We start from the raw sequence: 21731 nt of genomic DNA, 5'->3' as shown, positions 1-21731 counted from the left end.
CCTATGTATTCTCTAGATATCCGAATGACTTCCTCATAAACAAGGTCGAAGTGGAGGAGGCAATAAAGCGTGGATGTCCATAGGTAACCACTGCCCGGATAGGTAATATTTTTACTGCAAGGATCGTGGCGCGTCTGGTGAAAGCATTGCACATACTATGAGTTCGGGGCGGCGCCCAGGGTAGTGTGTTACATCGATACAATTTTCTTGACCGCTTTCGTCCGTCGCATTTCGTGATTAGCGCGAGGAATCGTGCTAACGAAGGGAAAACTTTTTTTTTGTTTTAATTCATGCTCGATTTGCCATGAGGTTTTCCTGATCACGGTCCTTATCCAACCGCTAAATTCATCATCATCATCATCAACGGCGCAACAACCGGTATCCGGTCTAGGCCTGCCCTAATAAGGAACTCCAAACATCCCGGTTTTGCGCCGAGGTCCACCAATTCGATAGCCCTAAAAGCTGTCTGGCGTCCTGGCCTACGCCTCGCTCCATCTTAGGCAGGGTCTGCGTCGTCTTCTTTTTCTACCATAGATATTGCCCTTATAGACTTTCTAGGTGGGATCATCCTCATTCATACGGATTAAGTAACCCGCCCACCGTAACCTATTGAGCCGGATTTTATCCACAACCGGACGGTCATGGTATCGCTCATAGATTTCGTCATTGTATAGGCTAAATTCGCTGGCGGAAATCGCAAATAATTTTGAGCTGCGGATGTTGCAGCAGCGATGACGAGAAGCACAAAGTTGCGAACATCTCGCCCATTTGCGAGGCTAATTATTTTCATATTGTGGCTGGTGTTTGGTCTTGTTGGTGAGGTGAACGCCTGGCGCTCGTCGTAGCACGCAAAAGTCTCTCTGACTGAATTTCAAGAGCTTCCAACCACTGGGCTTTTGCTGACCGGAACAGCTTCCAACTTTGTACAGGCGTCAGAGAATTGTGGAAAGGATTCATAACCTTACGGTCTTGAATGAAGTGCTCTAACACACTTCAAGGCCCTGATCCAACATGGATTGTTGTGCCAACGATTATTATTATTATTATTCATAACCTTATGGTAACCTGTGTCCCGATCACCACACGGATGACTTTCCTACGAAAAGGATTAGTACCAGTAAAAATTAATTGTTGTGAGTACTAAGCCAATTTTAGAACGTTTAGCACGAATCTTTTTTTTATTGAAAGGATGGAAGGACAAATAATCAAGTCTGTAAGATAATGGATGGTTTCATAGTTCCCTACATAAATCAAATTAGAGAAAGTTTATCAATATTTTGGGTGATCTATGCCTTTACGTGTCACCACCATCCGTGGATTCGGCGATCAGATATAGAAGAATAATATAATTATACAATTCAGGCAGTTTGGAGAAGTAATAACACACATGAACTGTTGCATTTTTGTACGGCTTAAATATATTCTCTATTAGTTCTTCGTTGGAAATTCTGTATGTTATTCTTTCGGTAATTGTTAATAAGGAGTACTTGTGAAACTAATTATACACATATGACGAAAACTCTCGCAACTACACTTAGGTATGGATTGAGACTGCATAACAGGTAAATTTGAAAAGACAACGAATATTAATCGAGTTGAAATAAAGTGAATATTCGCAATATTTTGAATGAATCATGTTTAAAGAAGAAAGAAGAATACCTCTTTGTCATTGTAATACATGGTAAATTATCGCAATACATCGACTTCAGTTTTATATAGTTATTAATTAAGATTAGAGGCAATATGTATAGTACTAAATAATACATGGTTGTAAATTTTATATCGAAAACTTTTAAAAGTATGAAAATGTGAAATTAAAACAAAAAATATTCTAACCTAATTTAATATAAAAGTAATTATGAATTAATTGTTTGTCCTCTAACCTCCTCAGTGGCGTTAGGTTGGTGTGGGTCGCCGCAGGGCCACCATATCTGGCCCCCTATGAAGAGGAAAGGAAGACGAGGCCACTCGTCGCCTAGACGTCAGCTCAGAGCCAATCCTTCCCCGTCCATCCCGAGCGCGTCAAGTCTTTGTGATTTAGTCCCCTCCCTTATTAGGCCGTTTGTCATTTTGAAACCTCCGGTGGTATCACTCCGCCTCGAAACTTCTCTAATGGAGTAGTTTACCCCGGGTGGGTTTAGTTTTGTTGACTCCTCAGTCAAGGCACGTGATTAAATCTGTGTCCTGACAGAGAGATAATATGTAAGAGCCAAGAACTCCAGCACATGCTGTCCGGTTCCATACACAGGGTGCGGCAGCATAACTTCCTTTTTTAAAATGCGCGCCACTCAGTTAGTTGATGTCATAGCGGAGCGCTAGTGGTCTCATTCAAGAGGGGATACTGTAAAGTTTTGTCCCGACACGATTCAGTCGCCATGATGCGTTGGAATAGTGAGTAGCGTGCCTTTGCCGTGGAGGTTTACTTTTCAAGCGGATGTTCGGTTATTGCAACACAGCGTGCATTTCGGAATCGCTTTAATTTAGCCCCGTTGGCTCCCGTCCCAGACCGCAAATCAATTATTACATGGGTCACTACATTCAGACAAACTGCAAGTGCGACAAAAGGAAGAACTGGAGTCCCTCGGCCCGTTAGATCACATGAGAACATTGAAGCAGTGAGAGCGTCAATGTTGCGATCGCCACGGCGTTCTGCGCGCAAACACGCATCTGCCCTTGGACTATCCGATCGTTCTGTGAGAAGAATTCTTCGTGATGATCTTCATTTTCATCCCTATAAGATGGCGATAGTGCAGGAACTTTCAGAACGTGACTTCAAATCTCGGATGAACGCGTGTGAGCTTCTTCTTGATGTCGTTCCCGAGGGTGCTATTGTTTTTTTTTAGCGATGAAGCCCATTTTCATTTGTGTGAGTCGGTTAACAAACAAAACATGCGCTACTGGGCTGACACCAACCCTCGAGAATTGCATCAAAAGCCTTTGCATTCACCCAAAGAGTCATGACAAACGCCAGAAATCGGTTTACGCAATGTATGGAGAATGGAGGACGTTACCTAACAGATTTGATCTTCAAAACAATGTAAATAAAAACTTTAGACATGTACCTACATTATAAAAAATAAATAAATATTTTCCGATGCATACAATAGTTTTTATTGAGTTTTGAAAAAAGGAAGTTATGCTGCCGCACCCTGTACAATATTATCTCAGTCAGTCGGTGCTCACGACTGGTAAAGCTGTTAGGGGAGTTTGGGTGGTCGACAGCTTTGATGACCGTGTTGGTGCTGCTGAACTCTCATCGCAACAGAGTTGGCACCCAACGTGGGGGCACCGTTGTTGCGTTCGTAACAAATGGTTGACGATATTTGTCGGCGTGTACCAACCCAGCGCTCGCCCTGCGCATGGAGCATCTCGAGAGTGAACATCGGGAGATTCGTCAAAGTTCTTGGAATAGACAGTCTCATCGGAGGGCGGTGGTGGAGTTGCAGATGACACTGCCGTGAATTCAGTGTCAGCTTACCAAGCCCTCTATGACTGGCGGAAGGCGGAAATTACCCACTTACGGAGTGTCATAAATTCCGCCGTCTGACATAAGGTTTAAATGCCTGCGAAGAGGCATGCACCACAAAAGCAGAAAGGAAATTCCACAGTGCGATAAATAAAAGCAAAGTTCACGGCTAGCAGAACCTAGTCAACGAGGTAAATGGGGATTTGTGGGGACTTGTTAATAACTTCGTCATCCCGAAAATCGGGGGTCTGCGGATACTCTGCATACTTAGTACCGATCGGATGGAACGCATTGAAGCGGGATTATTCTTCAGACATACCATGCGGGTTGCCAGCAATATCGCAGAAGGCGCCGAGTACTGCCCTCTTTTCACTATAAAAAGGCTCGACGAGGCGGCCGTGTAATTCCAGTGCCGTTTCTCGGTTCCATCATATCTCAGACGAAACACCTTGAAATGTTTTTTTCAACAAAGAAGCACTCTTTGGCCCTGGAAGATGTTTTCAAATTTGCGTATTACCAACCACATACGAGGCCAGTTCCTAGGTAAAATGTTGAACCAACACAAATATGCTTCCAAATCCAAAAGTGTAAAAACAAACACAATTTTTAAATAAGGACTTTTTTTATTATCAAGATAATCATTGCCATAAATTTTGTTCTTTACAAAACACGGAGGCTAAGTGATACGGCAGATGTTCACGACACGCTAATACATTTATTTTTAACTTATCCATTCGAAACCCTCTCCTACTCCTCATGGCCCGCTCGCTAAACTGTGGAGCAATATTTTACGTAAGATCGCTTTGTGGGATACGTGATGACAGCACGGCTGCATCTAATGGCGGCGAAATAGGACTTTGTGTAATGCGTCAATATCGATTTCTAGCGGAGTCTTATTTGATGATCTACTCGATAGTGAGCTGGAAGAGGAGACAATTGAAACAATTAAAAATGGCGTGAGGGAGGAGCTGGCAATGCGAGCAGCGCTTACTTTGAGGTTTTAATCGCCGGTGCCGTGGGCTTATTTGAAGCGCGCGGATTCACCAGCAAACATTTCATCGGTTGCCCGTCTAATTGCCTGTTGTGATACGTCTCGACGGCCTTTTCGGCATCCTTTATAGTGTTGTAGATGACTTCGGCGACTCCAGGTCGTACCAAGCGGGCTTCATACAGCTCCCCAATGTCTTCGAACAGTTCTTTGATGTCGCTCTGCGTAACGCTGCTGTGCAGGTTGCTGACCACAATGCGGCAACCTTGAGACCCTGACGAGCCAGAGTATGAAGACGATTGTTTCGAGAGAGGGTTGGCAAAAATGCCCATGGACGCATTTGGATCGGGGGCGTGCTCGAGCCGGTGACGCATTTCGTATGAGAGATGCGAAGTTTCATCCGGGATGTACCGGCGATTGTATGACGGTGGTGGGCTTGCCTGGCGGCTGGATCTGTTGGGTAAGAAAAGTGGGTCATATGGAGATCTTGAATGAACACTTGGAAACTTACCTCAAAATTCCTTTTGGCGGCGGCAGGATATCCGGCGACATGTTTCTGATTTGGCGACGGATGTGAAGCGGTTCCGCGATTTCAGGTGGTCTGTGAACAGGTACCTCGTAGCAATCGAAGGGATCTCCAGCGGAACGCATCGATGGCATCATTCGGTCCGACCTACTGTGCATCATGTTGTTGTGGACAGTCATGCGCAATGCAGTGTAATCTGGCTGGTACTCTGCTGCTGGAACGCATAAACATGGTCAACATAAGTAAAATTAGAACACAAAGCGGAGGAGGATAACATTCAAAGCAGCAAAAAAGACGCAACTCACCTTCTTCCATCTCCATATTATCGTAGTCGACATAACCTCGGGGAACGCCGATCAAGTCCTGCGGCCGCAGTTTCCGGCTCAATGGCTTCGGTTTGGTTTTCAACGGAGACAGTTTGGGTGGTCGCAGGCCACTGCTAGAGAGGCCTCCAATAGGCCACCGTTTCGGGCTCACATCCTTACGTTTTCGCAACAATCGAAGACGCGCATCGCCGCTTGCCTTTGTGATCTGAGCCAATTTCTCACGGGCATCGCGGATCTTTGCGCGATTCTTCTGAATAATTTTATTCCGAGCATCCACCACTTTTGCACGCTTCGTGATACCGCCAGCACGAATATTCTTTTTAGTCACAAAACTGTAATTGAAGATGGAGGCAAACAAAAGGCACACATTAAGATGGGACTTGCTCAACCCAACAGAAAAACTCATCGACTTACCCTTTCTTCGCCGAAGCCCCTCCGATCTTCTTCTTTTTGATTATTTCATCGAGACTCATATCCATGTTGAATGAATGGCAGTTTTTCCAATGTATCTGGGCAGAAATCCAAGTAGCAGCAGCACAAACGCAGATACCAATCCGCCACTCTGATATTTACAAACTTTTGACAGTCGACAGCGCGAGTACACCACGGACTGATTGAAGTTGGCTGCCGGTGGCCGGTTTTAAGAGTTGAATTTTAAAATGGCAACGGGCAAAATTGGGAATATTGATTAATACCTCAAGGTTGATTTGTTTTTAAGTTTGACTTTTAACTACTTCTGAGAAAATAGACAAATATCCATTAACACTTATAAGGGCCACTAAAAGTTACATTATTTTACTTTGGGGGCAATCAGCTAGGTCTTTGGATTTCGATAAGGGACGATCAGTTAGCTCAAGGCAGCTTTTAAGCCAGCATTTTAGCATTGTTGCTCAAAAAGCACTTCTATATTCTAGAATTACGTTAAATATTCTGTAAGAATTGAAGATTAGCAAAAATGCGTAAATTCACCCTTCGGTACGACTATACTTTGAAAATTTCCCTTTCCTTAACATATGGAGCAACCTACCACGCTCTAGTACAACAACTGTCAGCTGTCGGACGTTCTCACCACACAATATTTTTGTCATCAGTAGTACATCGCAAAAAGTTGCTTGTCGTCGTTAGGTGCAGTGGAGAAGTCGGACGTTTCTTGGGTAATAAGGGACGGAATTTTCGATGATTTTCCACAATTTTCATGGGAAACTTGACCACCAGGAATGTCCGAAAAGAAACTAAGAGCCAACGCGGTCAATTTGCTGGCGGACGGGAAACAGAAGAATTAACGCGTCCGATAAATTTTCGTCAGGTAAGTTTGCGTGTGATGTGCTGCGAGTCCGCTGTCATGAGTGGCGTTTGTTGAAAAATAGTTTTTCCGTAGTTCTGGCGAGAATGTGATTTCCGCTGCGTAATTTTTGTGGAATGCTAGTTTGCGCGTACTTCGCATTATCGTGCGATTGTGTGACTTGTGCGGAACGCAAAGCCAGCCAGCGACACTGCGAGGCTGCCTAAAATCGTAACAATTTGTTTTGGTCATGTTCAGTTCCCCGGAGAAAAGTTTTCTTTGTGCCCCCGTTCGGAACGTGCGTGAGGACAGCGAGCGATGACACACGCTCGAGATGGATGACAACGAGTCCGGGAGGACAGTGAGACAAGTAATTATTGGCAACGGCCGATGAGCTTGAATGATTTCGCAAGACGCGCTCAGTGGACGCTTTCTATTTGCTTTGTCACCGATACCTGCCTCGCTGCGGGGAACGTGCACGCACTTTGCGTGAGCCTTGTGGTGCTTCGTGACGGCGTGGAAATGTCAGACAAAATGTAAACAAGCGGCTGGCTTGGCGTGGAGTCGATGGTGACTTTTGGCCGGGGCGGCGGGTTGTTGTGTCTGCGGAGGTCACGTTTGGGATACGTGCGATGCGATCCCGGTTATCAAATAATTGTTACGGCCAATGTAGGTCGTTGTCAGATTAGATTAAATGTTATTCAACGTTTGAAACGCTTCGTAGACAAAATGGCTCGACAGCTGCTCGGTGTGTTTATTTTTTGGTTTGTTTGCAGTCAATTGGCTATTTGGATGGAATGCAGAGTTCCTTCTTGGCATTGGGAGATCATTTAGGGAAAAGTGATCCACCTACAGATCCAGGTTAAATTCTGCATATAATCGTGGGAATTCTCAAAGAAAATATTCGGGGTAATATGTGGGATCTGATTACGTTATTGCTGAAAGAAAATTCTGGGAATATAATCAGATCTCTTGCTTTTAACTACATGACGCAATTGCCGTATTTCAAATGCATTCTAGGTACGGCATGGTGATTAAATGCCACTGGCGCACAGTACCAGAAAGCATTTAACCTGCATTTACGCATTGCTAACCATACACTCGAAGTCGAAATCACATATCAAATACCTGGGGATCTCCCTCAACAACAAACTCAAATCCAACCCTCACGTCAGATCTGCTATCGCCAAGGCCTCAGCTGCCTTAAAATACTTCCTCTCATCCCGGGCTCTGTTCCCTGCCACCAAAACCCTTTTATACAAAACTCTCATTCGTCCAATCCTGACCTACGGTTTCCCAGCATGTGCTACCATGTCACCGAACGTAGCAGAAGCCCTCCAACGCTTTGAAAGGACGTTACTCGGGAAATGCACGGCCAAATACAGAAGGCCAAACCTAAAATTTCACCAAAACTTTTTTTTGTACGACCTTTCCGGGGTTTGCCCCATAATTCCGCACATGATCAGGTTGTCGCGCGTCAGACTGAAAAAGTGGCTGTCCCACCCTAACACGCTGATAACATCACGCTAAACACAATGCACTGTTACGCGAGCAGAGGTACTACGTGTCAGGGCTGACTCTCCTCTCGGACAGTAACTCTCCTCTCAACCATTACGCCTCCCCTCCCTCTTTCATGCCCTCCTTTTATCAAAGCTCCTCCCCGGACTTCCACAGACGCCAAACGCGTAAGTCCAATGTTCTGGCAGTCAATCCCCGCGCAGGTGTAGATCACCTTCTATTATTTTTTCTTTATTTAGTCCAGATTAAGACAATAGACACTAATTAGCCTGTACATAATGTAATACCACCAAGCATTAACTTCTTCCCTAAATTAAGGTCCCTGCTTCTGCCAATTAAGCCCCGCAATCCCACAGTCCTTTTCATCCCTCCCGCCTTGGGTCACTGTCCTCGCACAGGCCCAAATCGAGTAAAAGGTAGCCCTTTATCAGAATGCTAACACCATTGAGAAAGGACTGCGCTTCACTCCAATTCCGTTGATCAATCCTGTCCACCGGTGCCTAAAAAACTCGCTTTTTCCCGTTTCCCAGTACGGAGTACTATTTTGTGTTATGTTTGTTTAGTTGTAAGTTATAAATTATTCTTAGGTTTGAGCACATGTTATGTCAAATGAGCACTGTAACCGGCTAGACCGGATATCTCCGTAGGTTAGCGTTACGTACTTAGTCACGCTTGAACTTTTAAGTTATTATTCCTTTTGTACCGCACATGTATTTCTTTTCTTTGCTCAATAAATAAATCTGAATCTACGGCATGGTGATTCGACAAAACAAGGAAGCTATTTGTTGCGACTCTTTTGCCGCAATTTTCTTCCGAAATGCTGCCTGGTGAAACACCAACCAACCGATGTAGTTGCTGGGAGTGTCGTTTGGTGAAACACCAACCAACCAATTAATTACTGTTGAAACACCAATGGGGAAAGTGTTCTTGATTTGGTGATGCACCAACTCAGGTACCACGCTCGATCGTCTCTAGCAGGCGATACTAAGAGGTAACTTATTTGTCCTTGGCGAGTTTCCGACATCATGTCTAGTATCGCTGTTTGGGTCCTTTCTATACTACCCATAAGGTCCATGCTGTAGATGAACCATGAAAGAATTAGTTGTTGAAGCTGGAATTGATGAAGGGCATCAGTGACATTATTCCCTTGATTTACCACCACTTCTTCCAGTTTCTTTTCTAGGGCCTTGTATCGTTGATCAATTGTTTCCTGGTTCTCTTTCATGATATTGATCGTCGCGTCCAAGATAGAAGTGCGGTTTTTGAGCAGTGACATGATCCAGTTTTCGTTTTGATGAATATCACTAATTTTTTTCCGACATTTCCCTAGCGTAATTCGAATCCAGAACTCCAAATAACGAGCTGGCGACTGTTCCTATAATGTTGAAAGCGCCTCGTTTCATTCTCTCGGGCGTTTGTTTCGTAGCAAGTAGCTCGTTTTCATCCGCGAGGTGTGAGTAGTGGTGTCGAATTTAATGAATTACTTGTTCACTTGGGCCCTTAAAGAGGAGCTGCTAGCGAAGCTGTTGCAGAGTTATTGTGCTCTTTTTTAAGGCTCGTAATTCAGATTTGTATGACCACGCCAGACTTGTATGACTGCAGATTGAAATAAACTACCAACTTCGAGTAATTGGATATCAAGTTTAATATTCCTTGGTTTTTGAAGTGAAATCCTGGTTGAGTGAATTTAGTAGGGTAGGTGAATGCTTTTACGCACAGAGTGTTGGACTATCGCAACAGCACGCTGGCGGACTACCAACTAAACACCTCCCTGTCATCAACGAATTAGCCTGGAATCGTTTGACACATTACTTCTTGCTAGCCATCCCGCTCTCCCGGCTTTGGGAGCCTTCAAGTCAGGGAATTCTTTTCACCAACGGGAGGGGAGGAAGGGAGTTGTTGTTAGTTCAGGGAACCCCTTACCGTCCGATTCCTCCGCCGGTCGAGTTCAATCTTCTTCGCAATAAAAAGAGCCCGAACATAATGCGCAATGCGATTCAAGCTGCCAGCGCTCTTCAGCATCTCTCTGACAATTTTGTCTAGAGGGAGCTCCCCTGTGTCTGCATAAAGCTGCAGACGAAAACCGTCCCACCTTTCGCAAAAGAAAAAGGTGTATTCAACGTCTTCCGCTACTCCATTGCACAATCAGGAGAAGACTGAAAACCTCCATGCCCACTTAGAAGTTGGGTAAGGAAGTAATCAATCTCACCGTGCGTTCTGTTCAACCACGGGTCTAATTTGTCGATGAGCCGCGCAGTCCATCTGCCCCTTGGCTCATTTTGCCAAGAAAGTTGCCACTCGGCAAGGGTTCGTTGACGTTCTTCACGGGCAACGACCTCTCTTAAGTTTTCGCCCTTACGGCGGAAGATAGCTTTGCGCTCCTTGGCAAGGAGGGCAACGAGGATCACTCCCGCGATCACCATCACAGCTGGTTCGGAGACGGTGCAATAAGCAGACGCCACTCCCAAAGCTCCTCGCCTCTGCACTTGGGCGAAGCGTTTACAACGGGGACTAATAGGGATGTCAACAGAACTGCCATGAATATGTCCCCCACCGTTCGCATCTTCCTTTGTCGAGATGGTGTAACCTCACATTCAGAGGTGTCTTGTACCGATTCGCCTTTATTATGGTTACGTTTTTTGCCATGCTTAGCTTCCTTAGAAAAATCCATTGCTTCTGCGATATTTTGTGTTGACGGGTTAATTATAGGTGCTAACTTGTGAATCTACCGTTTCAGGATGTCAGACATTGTGTGTCCGGCGGCTATTCTCGCTAAACCATCTTCGCCATAATACAGTTTGATGAATTCGCCAAGTGGCCATTTCATCACGAGAGAGTTGTCTTCTTTGATGATAACTATTGTCTCTTCTTCAATATTTCGTTGCGTTGTCTGTAAGATTGTTGGCACCACTCATCAAGTCATCCATATAAAAATTTCTTTTGAGGACTTCGCAACCCAATGGATATTTTGTAGCATTTTCAGATGCGAGCTTCTGAAGGCATCTTGTCGCTAAATATGGTGCGGATGAAGTTCCATAGGTTACCGTACAAAACTCATAGCATCTTAAAGATATGCTTGAATCTTCTCTCCACCAAATTAAAATTCTTGTAGTCGAATCTGGCGGTACATCATCTGTATGTCAGCCTTGAATGTAAACTTCGGCAATCGACATCGCAATAAAATTGTGAAAAGTTCGTCTTGTACGGTTGGTCTCACATGCAATATATCGTTCAAGGAGACGTTCGTAGAGGTCTTTGCTGATGCATCGAATACGACTCTTAATTTTGTGCTGGTACTATCTGGTTTAAATACGCAGTGATGCGGTAAGAAATAATGAGGGTGAGGTATCTGATCCGGGTTGACTTCCTTCATGTTGGTCGAGATACTCCTTCATGAATTTGGTGTATTGTATTGTTAAGTATCCATTCTTCGCAAGCTTGCGTTCCAGTGCATAGAATCTGCTGAAGATCCAAGTTTCTCAGCACTGTCTGAGAATGGCAAGCTTACCGTGAACTGGTTATTACTTAAGAGGGTGTTCTGATTGAACATTTCTTCGTATGGTTGCTCCGCGGGCGTCTGTGCCACGGAGGCCCCTGGTAGCTGCTCGATCTGCTAAAATCTCTTAATACGGCGCTCTAGAGGTTCGTCCATCATGCAGATGCCGCATGTAGAAACAGATGGATCTCTTTCCGTCAGCTTTCCCGTAATTTTCCTTCCAAGTAACATGTTCTGCAGCAGCGCAAGTTCTTCCCTAGTTTGATTGCTCCAACGCACAAAAGCTCATGGTAGTATTCTACTCCTATTAGCATATCGACTTGTCTCGATTCATTGAACCATTATTAATTAATTAATTTAATGTTTTTAAGAAAATTCCATGAAGAGACGTCAAACGAACAATCACTTCAACTCTCGTTGAATACCTGGTCACTCCTGATTAAACCTCAACGCTCACTCTTCGATGCGCCTTCAGCTTCGAATGTCCCACTCCTTGTAGGCGCATTGGCTTAGACTTAGTTGCTAGCGGCATATTTAATTTCCGCAACAGTCTTTCTGATACGATGTTGACTTGTGAGCCAGAATCTAAGATCACTCGACAGCTGACTGTAATTCCATCGGATTCCTTTACATTAACTAATGCTGTACTAAGGAACACGTAACAGTCAAGTGCATCGCTGTCGTTGCTAAAGGCCGCTAATGTAGCCTTCCCGCTTGCCGTCTTAGAAGGCTTTCGACTCGAGCTAATTTTCTCAAGATCCTGCGTTTGGTCGTCCGATGATGTTTCTTCCCGGGGCTTAAAGTGAACCAGCGGGTTGTGTTTCTTGGAGCACTTCGTGCACCCTCTCGAAGACGAATATGATGTAAAATGACCACCTTTCAAACAATTGATGCAGAGCTTGTCTTTCCGGAGATGATGAAAACGATCCGTGGATGACAAGCGCAAAAAGTCGTTACATGCAAAGAGTTGATGCGCCTCTTTACACATTGTGCAATCTACGGTGACGGTAGTGACTGACATTGTTGTTGTTGGTAGCTTTTTTTGCTGTCCTCGGCTTTAATATTCCTGTCACCCAGCGCTTCCAGCGACTGAATACGAGTTTCTAGGAATTACAGAAACTCGGCCAGCGATTGCAACTGCTTAGGATTTGCCAACGACTGCTCGTACAGTGAGGGTCGTTTTATCCAATGAGTACTATGAAGACACTCTTGTGTGGTGTCATACAATGACTTTAGAGTTCCGGCTGATGTTGTATCTGATGATTGCGATGGTTGGCCCAGAATTTTGTTGAGGAAGGTTGCCACTAGAAGCCGATGATTGTTGCAATAATTTCCAAGCCGCTGCGTTGTTTAAATCGGACAAAGCTAAATCATAATAACCGCCTCCTGGTTCTAATTCTCACATTCATTTCTTAGTATCTCGCAGTAACTTCGCTTATCTTAAAATTGACGCTCACTATCCTGCCCCAGAAGTTGACTTTCGCATTAATGGATCTATTGTACAACCAATACATAAGGTTCCAACACCCAGCTTCCACAAAACCGACTTCGTGGCCTTAAATTAATATCTTAGCTCGGCTAGTTGGACCGTTGCCCTCCATAATCTATCTTGCAACGAGACTGACTCAGCATGTGAGCTTCTTCGAAATTACTTCTCTTCAATTTTTACATCTACCCCGCTTTCCCACCTTTCTTCCGATAATTTTGATATTCTTTCAACCTATGACTCTTCCATTCCTCTTCTGTCCCCTGCCGTTGTCGAATTTCTTGTCGACAATTTAGATATTAATGGGGTTGTGGGGCTGAAATATCTAATCAAATTTTTGAAAAAAATTTATCTGAAGGTGTCTTTTCAGACAATTGCCCATATCACTTATTTGCTCTGTGTCTAAATTTCTAGAAAAGTATGTCAAAGGCTGCCTTTCGTCTTGCTTTGAACATCCCATAGCAGGAGTAGCATGGGTTTCGACGCGCTCGACCGCAACTAATTTATTGGTGTTTTCCAACTTTGTTAATCCCTCAATGAAAGGAGAGACGTGCATACAATTTATACTGATTTCTCCAAAGCGATCGACCCCGTTGATCATATCCTGCTTCTCAAGAAGCTCGGTTCGTTCGGTTAAGGTTCTATTTATGTGGTAAAGTGAGTAGGGTCACCTTCAACAGTTGCCTCTCAACTCCTTTTTTCCCTCTCTCGACAAATCACTTGTACAGAACTCTTTTTTTTAAATACATGACATGTGGTACTTGTGTGGGTCCAGGCGAACCAGTGATCACCTGATCCTTAAATCTCCTAAGCATGAACTTCTCCCAAATAACCACTTTTAGAGCTGGAATTTTAAAATAAAAATATTGGCCACCATCGTCGAGTTAGCAGCTAACTTCATTACGTCAATGAAAATAGAGCTTTGGCCTTTTATCTTGTTTTTGTTTCTCTCACAATTTCCTTTTCCCTTTTGTGTGTTTCAATAGGATAATTTATGCTATATGCAATATGAATGGATCACCCTTTGTTTAAAATTGATATCGTTGGCGTCATAGGCTGATCTTACACGATCAATATTTCATCCGTAAATCATCAAAAACGGACTGATGAAATACTGATGGACTGACGTGTTCAGTATAAACAAGCCGACGATCTGAAACATTTGGAAGTCATGTTTCAATTAACAACACAATCACAACTGCATTAGACTCAAGTTATCATCAGTCCAGCCAGACTGACAGATTTTATTTAATAATTTAAATGTTCATCAGCCATTGCCGTTAAAATATCTTAGATGATCAGATTGCAACAATTTTGCCATTCTGACTGACGTCAGACTGATGAAATGCTGACCGTGTTAAGGTCAGCCATAGGTATGGGTCTGCCATCCGTCGGAAGTCATCGTGAGCGATAGTGATCAATGGCATCGTAGTTAGTTCTTCGAGGCTTTAGAGGGCACAACGAACTCAACAGCCAACTACACATTGTACAAAGATTCAATTTCATTGTAATATTCGTAAACAATGAATGAATAATCCCAGCTATCATTGTACCTCTGATCATTTCATCTTCTCTTCCTTATCTTTTTGTTTTATTATCTCTCGTTTCGTGAATTGCTTATCTGTGCAGGTCATAAAATAAAGGTTCTCTTTATTGATCACGTTCGAGGAAGAATGGATTGATACTTCCTTTAATAGTTCAACTCGTTATTAATTTTACATGTCTCTTACGTTAAATAAAATGCTAATTTCGCCTCAGTTTATAATACATATCTTAATAAATTCGATAGCGTCCCCCATCTTGACCCGAAGGTTCATCTATCCATTTTTACTGTTTCATTTCAAATTGAGTTATGAAGAACTAATGAACTGACGTGTCGATTTATACATTCAGTTCAAAATGACGTCAGTTATCGTCAATAACTCCGGGCGAAAAGTGATTGGCTGAGTAATCTCAGATGGTGAAATCTTAGTTGCACAAAAGTATCTGACTGGGAAATTAACCAAATTGTTAGTCAGTGATTTGCTCAGTTTAAAACAAAAATTATTACTTTGCACAGAAAGACCTGAGGAATTCTGAACACCTGGCGATCTTACCCCAAAAAACATCTAGGTATAATCACCACTCGGATTATCCGTAAGTAGAAGGTAGAAAAGGATAAACTTGTAAAGCAACTAGACCCAGCTATCATAAAACCATAAAATGCAAGGGTCTTGAGTTCTTCATACCTCACAGACGCAGAGAAAAATAAGGCGTGGATTTCTCTTCTTTGAACATATTTATCTTTGCGCAGGTTAGAAAAGTTCAATTCAATGCCTGCGTGAGTTAATGTACAACATAGACAGACGACTCATTTATTTTCAAAAAATAGCGTCTCACTTCTAATCCATTTTATTATACTTACGAGTAGCCTAGAATTAGCTTAGCTAGCTTAGAGTTATTACAAAGGGTGGCTATACATTGTTTGGCCTACCCGACCTCCTCTCTATGTAACTTTACTGTGTAGAAAATCTATTTTACATCGCTCCTTGTCCCTTTTGTTTTAGTAAAACATTACTTATTTGCAAAACTGCGTCTGCACTAATGACGCGAGAAGCTTTATATTACTTACTTACATCTATCTTATTACCATTTAATTCTACTTACACAAATGCTTAATCCTACTATTTACAATTGCACTTTACATTCATATAGTGCTTAGCCTCTTTGCACTCCTACCAGGCAAGGCGTGTCGAAGAGGGACAGGATAAGTATCTGGCCAGGACTAAGGAAAGTCGCTAGTGGGATTTTTTCACTGCTCATACAGTCTTCTCATTTTTGGATTTGGATGGTTTTCGAGTTTATTGAAAAACCGCTGCGTAATGTTGACAATATATTTTCTAATGGGTTCTATCTTTGCTCGCCGGTGTACTTCGGCGTGCAATGTGTATTGAACATGGCGTTCGAAAGACATGCATTTATCCATGGCTTTCGAAGAGCAAGTGATCCATGAAGGGGCTCCGTAGCATATGATGGGTCTGATGAGAGTCTTGAATAGAATCAGCTTAGTTTTGGTGCTTAGACCCACTTTTTTACGAAGAAGAAAGTAGATCCTACCCAATGCACCATTTGCTTTGCCAATAGTGAGTTTCATATGATTGTTAAATCCTAGGAATTCATTGAAATTAATTTAGATATATGATCGATTTCGGCCCTCTTACTATAGAATTCCCGGTTTCCAGTTTCAGGTGTTGATCTAGATCCCAAGTGTCCAGATTTCCTCCTGAAAGTGCAGACTTGTGTCTTGGCTGAATTAATTTTAATACCGCAGGTATGGTAGTAGTAGCAGAGGTCAACCAAGTAATCTTCTATTTCGCTAACTGCCTTGTCTGGTCGAAAATTGGAGGAATAGACGATTGTATCGTGGGTATATTGCATAAGTTCTGTACCGATCTCAGGGGAGGGGACATCAGCAGTGAAAATGTTGTAAAGAGTGGGATCAGAAATGGACCCCTGCGGCACTCCAGAAGTTATCGACAAGAGATCGGAAATTTCATTTCCAACACTGATGTCAAATGTCTATCCTCGAAGAATCTGATGGCAAGTCTGATCGTTGGGACTGGGAATTCGTATTTGATTAGTTTATAGATTAGTCGGTTTACCCACACCGAATCAAAGGCATTTTCTTAGTCCAGAGCGCAAGCTACGGTAGGTTTATTGTTGACGTTAAGTCTGCTAGCCACGGTATCGTGGAGGTAGCTCAGGGCGTGCTGTGTTCCGTGTTTACCACGGAAACCGAACTGATGGTCTGGAACAATGTTATTGAGATTGCAGTGTTGGACTAACCCAATTGTTAATGCTCTCTTAAGAAGCTTCCCTAAGTTAGATAAAAGTGAAACGGGTCTGAAGTTATCAGGTTCTCAGGAGGCACCTCTTTTTCGAATGGCTATAATTTTGACTATGTTCCAGGTGGATGGGAAGTAGCCATTATTAATGCAGTTATTGAAAACCGCGAGTAGAAACTTAATGGAGGCTACAGGAAGGTTTTTTAAGACGAAATTCGTAATTCCGTCTGGGCCTGCTGACTGCTTACCGTTAAAGATATGGGTAATAGCTGTGAATTGTGATAAACCCAGAAATTTGCTCGAATCAGTAGGAAGGCTTGTTGGAAGGGTTCTGGGCAGAAAAAGACGTGATTCTGTAGCAGTTCCTGGAAGTGAATTCTTTGACTGTTGAATCAGCAGTTTCAGTGAGAGCCGTTCTGTTGCTAGGAGGTATTGCGTTGAGCTGCCGCTCAAAGAATTCCACAAGTGTTTTTGCTTTCTTAGCATCACTGCAGACTCTTACTTTGTTTTGCATTAGAACAAAGTTGTGGGCTTTGTGTTTCCCCGTTAACCTGTTGATATTTTGGAACATGTTAGTGCCAGGTTCAATATCTGCAAGTTTGCGGGTTACTTCCTTGCTACGGAAAGTCGCCACCATACCTCGGATTAGCGTACTGAGCCAGTTAATCCGGGAGAGTAATGCTTTATATTCCGTATGTGTTTTATTCCCATGTTCGTGAAATTTGCGCTTGAGATTGCGCCTCCAAATCTGCCTAACTTTCGTGAGAATCGTGCTATTAATAGCAAAGTTATAGCAGTTCAATGTTATCGATTTTCTGCGACTTTACTACATCTCAAGCCGTAGAAATGTGGCATAATTAACATATAGTACTGAAGTCCCAAATTACGAGTAGCTACCTTTCGCCAGTCCTTGTTAGTATTTGTTTTAAGTTTTAAATGATGTTCAACTAACGAAAGTGGACTATTATCCATACTGCAATTTTTAAAATAAATTATTTATGAAAATATCGCCGAACAAGAAATTTTGTGATAAATATGAAAATTGCGTCTGCTAAACGTATTTCATTAACAATGAATTAGGATTATTTAAAATTCATAAACACTCGAAACTTACAGTTTATGTTTGATGTTCATGCTACATAAGAATAGTACATTCATTGTAACAGATTGAATCTAAATTGTATCTTTGTTTTCTTCTAGATTTCAGCGTGGAGTCTAGGAAGTCTTAGTGAACGCCTAAATTGGAGTTTCAATTCAACACGATCAACATATTCATTCTCAAAGCCTAAAAATAAAAGTTTTAATCAACGGTAAGACACTTTCATTGAGTTCATAGTTTAGCAGAAAAATGCGTAATAAAGTTGGGGAGAATTCAACAAAAAAAAAATATTTTTCTCCATAATATTATGGCTCAATTCACGTTTTAAGTATATTTTAAATACATTTTGGTTTGTTTGTGGATTTTATAATTTGAAAACAATGACCAATGTATGAAATGCGTAAGAGATTAAGGGACACTAACGGTGGTAGTCGCACTAGACGTCCTAACACATCAATAAACGAAGAACACATTGCAGCAGCTAAGAAAATTGTTTTGGAAAATCGTCGAATCACAGCCAAGAAAGTTGTTGAGAAATCTGTATATGAATTGGCTCATGCGATGCAGTTTTTTTTAAGTAATTGGGGTATGAATCCCTTGCGTATTTTATCGCTTGTTTTTTGCCAAAAATACTACCATATATGCCTCAGCCATGGTATTCGTCAAACCTTGTTATCTGCGGGTCTTTTCTATGCCTAAAACTAAAAAGGTTTCTGTGGTGACGATGTTTTTGTCAACATTGAAGAGAGCTCAAGGCTATACCAAATAGCTAATTTCGGAGGAGGATTACTTTGAACGAAACAGAATAGATGTTGATGAATAAATTAATATTTTTTGTAAATGTATATCGCTAGATGCTCTTTTCAAATTGAAGGAATGACCATCCTAGTATCCTAATTTTCTCCTCTTTCCAATTTCGCGCGGAAGAACTTTTACACCTACAAAAACTGTGTTTTGAGTTTATTTTGTTGAATATTTTAATGAATATTTCGTTTCTTTACAGCTCAAGCTCTACCCGTCAAAATTCTAAGACAAGCTGGCCCGTACCATTAATTGATTCCATTTTCCAATCACATTTTAAACGTGCGAGTAGAAATGATGAATTTGTTGTTGACCAAGTGATTGCGAAAGGAGCTTTTGGCATTGTGTTCAAAATCGTAGATAAGAACAACACTAATTTAGAATATGCACTTAAGGTGTTAAGTAAATCAAAAGTAAGTAACGGTTCGCTTTCTATCGACTTTCGAGTAGTTAATTTGTTTTTTCTTTGGGAATTTCGCAGGTAATACAAAACAATAGTGTGCAACAACTGAAAGACGAAGTTGATATCCAGAAGATTTGTAGCCACCATCAATTTATTGTCAAACAACTAGACGCGTGGCAAAATAGAAGGCATTTGCATATATGTAAGTTACCTTTTTTTTTGAAAAATTTTTACAGTGTCTTAAAATATAACGGAGTTAAATATTTTTCAACGTATAGTTAATAATCAAGTAAAATTCAACAAAATGTGCTCATATACAGAACGCAAACTTATTCTTAAGTTGCTGTAATTCTTTTGGTGACAATTGGTAGAGGACGCGTCACGAAAATTGCTTCAGCGCATTCAAACTTTTGTAAGGTTCAGTAGACCAAGTTTTTGTTATTGGGCCATTGGGTGGAAATCCAGAGATTAGAGTGGCTACTTCGTTCGTATATTTAGGCTTTGCTCCGTTCGGTAGCGGTTGGCTAATTTAGATTGGGTTCGCCACTTCTTCCGGTCGTAAGTTTAATGCGGCTAAACTCAAGAGGCTCTCAAATCACTATCTAACGTAACGCTGTTTCCACTGATTTTCGGGTTATTTTCCATCCATTTGGATGTTGAAGTCTATCTTACCATACTATCGAAGAAGCTTCTTTCGTAACTCCTTCATGATAGGAGCAACGCCTTGTCGTCTCCATAGCCCTGAGGCAGCGTTTTTTGCCTTTGCTGACCAAGGTAACAGGGTGAACGACGCTATAGTAGATTTCGGTTTTTGAAACGTGCGTTGGCCTAGAGCATCGATTCGAGGGGCTTAAATACTTTAGTTTTCAACAAATATTGCTTCCTTCAAATTTTGGTCGTTCGTCGTGCTGCACGATGTAGTCACTTTTAGACCCATTGTTTAAGATCAGTTTTGCTGTGAGTTGCTAGAGAAATATCTGCGCAGAGCAGTGTGTATGGACGTTGTATGTCACGCGTAAGAGTGTTCGTGGCAAGAACGAAGAAGAGTGACGAGAAGGAATTTCCTTTGTAAGGAGGTGTTTAATTCAGCACATGAACTTCTCTGATATTATATGTCACAGTGCATGGCCGATAAGTTAAACGTTTTCTCTGAATCCAGGAATGCAATATAGCGAGGGCGATGCTTTTCCATGTCGCTGATGTGAAGCCTGAAAAATGAGCCCCGTATGACTCTTGCGTTGTTTTCGCTTTTGTGGATTCCATTCTGATGGAACGTTCATTATGCTCTATCAAAGGCCCACACAAATACCTAAGGCTGGAAGATATAGATGCTGGTCGATTTTCACGCACTAACGGAAACAAGAAGTTTTAGCACTTGCCCATATGATGCATTAAGAATTTTGGCAACATTCAGCAACTACGGAGCTGCCAACGACTTGTGTGATTATTTTAAGATGAAGAGCTTCTCATTCGGAAAAGAGATTCATTACCAACGTGAGTCCACGGCGTGACACGAAAGTTGACGACATCATTGATCATTGTAATTTCTTGAAGTTTGTACGTCTTGTATTTAAATTCTTACTTATCCCGTTTTGTATATTAAAAACTATTTTGCTTAAGCCAACCATACCATTCACCAGGTAACCGCTGATCGCAACGTATGTAGGCTCTGATTGGCCTGTCAGTTGTGACTGTACAGGCAATCAGCAAACTGATTGACCTGCGTCCAATTTGCGTAATTAATCTCCTTAATTACCCTTAGATTATCCTCCGTTATTGTATGTTTCTCCTCGATGATGGGTCTGGCTACCAATGATTTTCGGGCACCTGGCTTTCGCCAGATTTGCTTCCCTTATATATTCGTTGAACCTCGTTGTTATTAATCTTCTAGTTTGCCCTATATATTATTTTTCACAATCGGTGCAGGTTATCTGGTAGAGTCCACTATTCTCGCTATCTTCCTTGGGGTCCTTGACGCTTCCTAATCGTGTCTTCAGTTGGTAGATATCACCTCGATGTCACGTTTTCTTAGGACGTTTTTCACCTGGTAGCTAATTTGGAACTGTATGATAGGAACTCGACGTTTTTAAGATGGTCCCGCGTGTGTAAAAAGTGTCGTTAGGTTATTCCTTTCCATTTTCGTCATTTTTTACTGATTCCTTCTATGTTCTTTCTGTTGAACCCGTTCTTTTCCGCAGTTTGAATGATGTGGCGTTTCTCATTGTTTACATTTTTCTTGCTCAATTTTGATATACGTGCTTGCATTCTTTAGCCTATTGATAGAAATAAATGCATATTGACTAGTTGCTAATATTTTTTTTTTTGCTGATGACTTCGAAAATTCGATTTAGCGTTGAGACTGTTAAAGTTTTAAAGAAGTTTCTTCGATTTGGTCCCAGCATTCTAAAATTAGATATAGATTCTCTATGAGGTTAAGATTAAGACTTCGATGTATCCACTGCAAAATTTTTGTTTGCCATTTAAAAATGATTTCGTTTATGCAGCAGTATGTACCG

General features: G+C 42.0%; 2 protein-coding genes across 3 annotated transcripts in view; one reads left to right on the top strand and one right to left on the bottom strand.

Moving 5' to 3' along the window:
* Nucleotides 1–4069: 4069 nt before the first annotated feature.
* On the bottom strand, nt 4070–5934 carry LOC119657886 (polymerase delta-interacting protein 3). Of its 2 annotated transcripts, none has more exons than XM_038065025.1 (5): nt 5721–5934; nt 5286–5638; nt 4966–5194; nt 4458–4907; nt 4070–4386 (listed from the first exon to the last, which is right to left on the bottom strand). In XM_038065025.1, the coding sequence occupies exons 1-5, from the start codon at nt 5783–5785 to the stop codon at nt 4302–4304; spliced, it is 1182 nt and encodes a 393-aa protein (XP_037920953.1). In that variant the 5' UTR covers nt 5786–5934; the 3' UTR covers nt 4070–4301. The 2 variants fall into 2 exon arrangements, with proteins under 2 accessions (XP_037920953.1, XP_037920954.1); XM_038065026.1 differs by having other exon boundaries at nt 4966–5191.
* A 454-nt stretch (nt 5935–6388) lies between these two features.
* Nucleotides 6389–21731, top strand: part of LOC119656988 (serine/threonine-protein kinase S6KL) — a 151285-nt gene continuing 135942 nt past the window's right edge. Inside the window, exons 1-4 of the mRNA XM_038063722.1 lie at nt 6389–6612; nt 18113–18222; nt 19015–19225; nt 19294–19417. Of these exons, the coding sequence (XP_037919650.1) occupies nt 6502–6612; nt 18113–18222; nt 19015–19225; nt 19294–19417 (556 nt within the window). The 5' untranslated portion in view covers nt 6389–6501. The remainder of the gene's footprint in view (nt 6613–18112; nt 18223–19014; nt 19226–19293; nt 19418–21731) is intronic.

The sequence above is a fragment of the Hermetia illucens genome, chromosome 5, assembly GCF_905115235.1.
Source record: "Hermetia illucens chromosome 5, iHerIll2.2.curated.20191125, whole genome shotgun sequence".
Lineage (NCBI taxonomy): Eukaryota > Metazoa > Arthropoda > Insecta > Diptera > Stratiomyidae > Hermetia > Hermetia illucens.
Note: the sequence above shows the minus strand (reverse complement) of the source record. Positions and strands in the feature narration are given on the sequence as shown.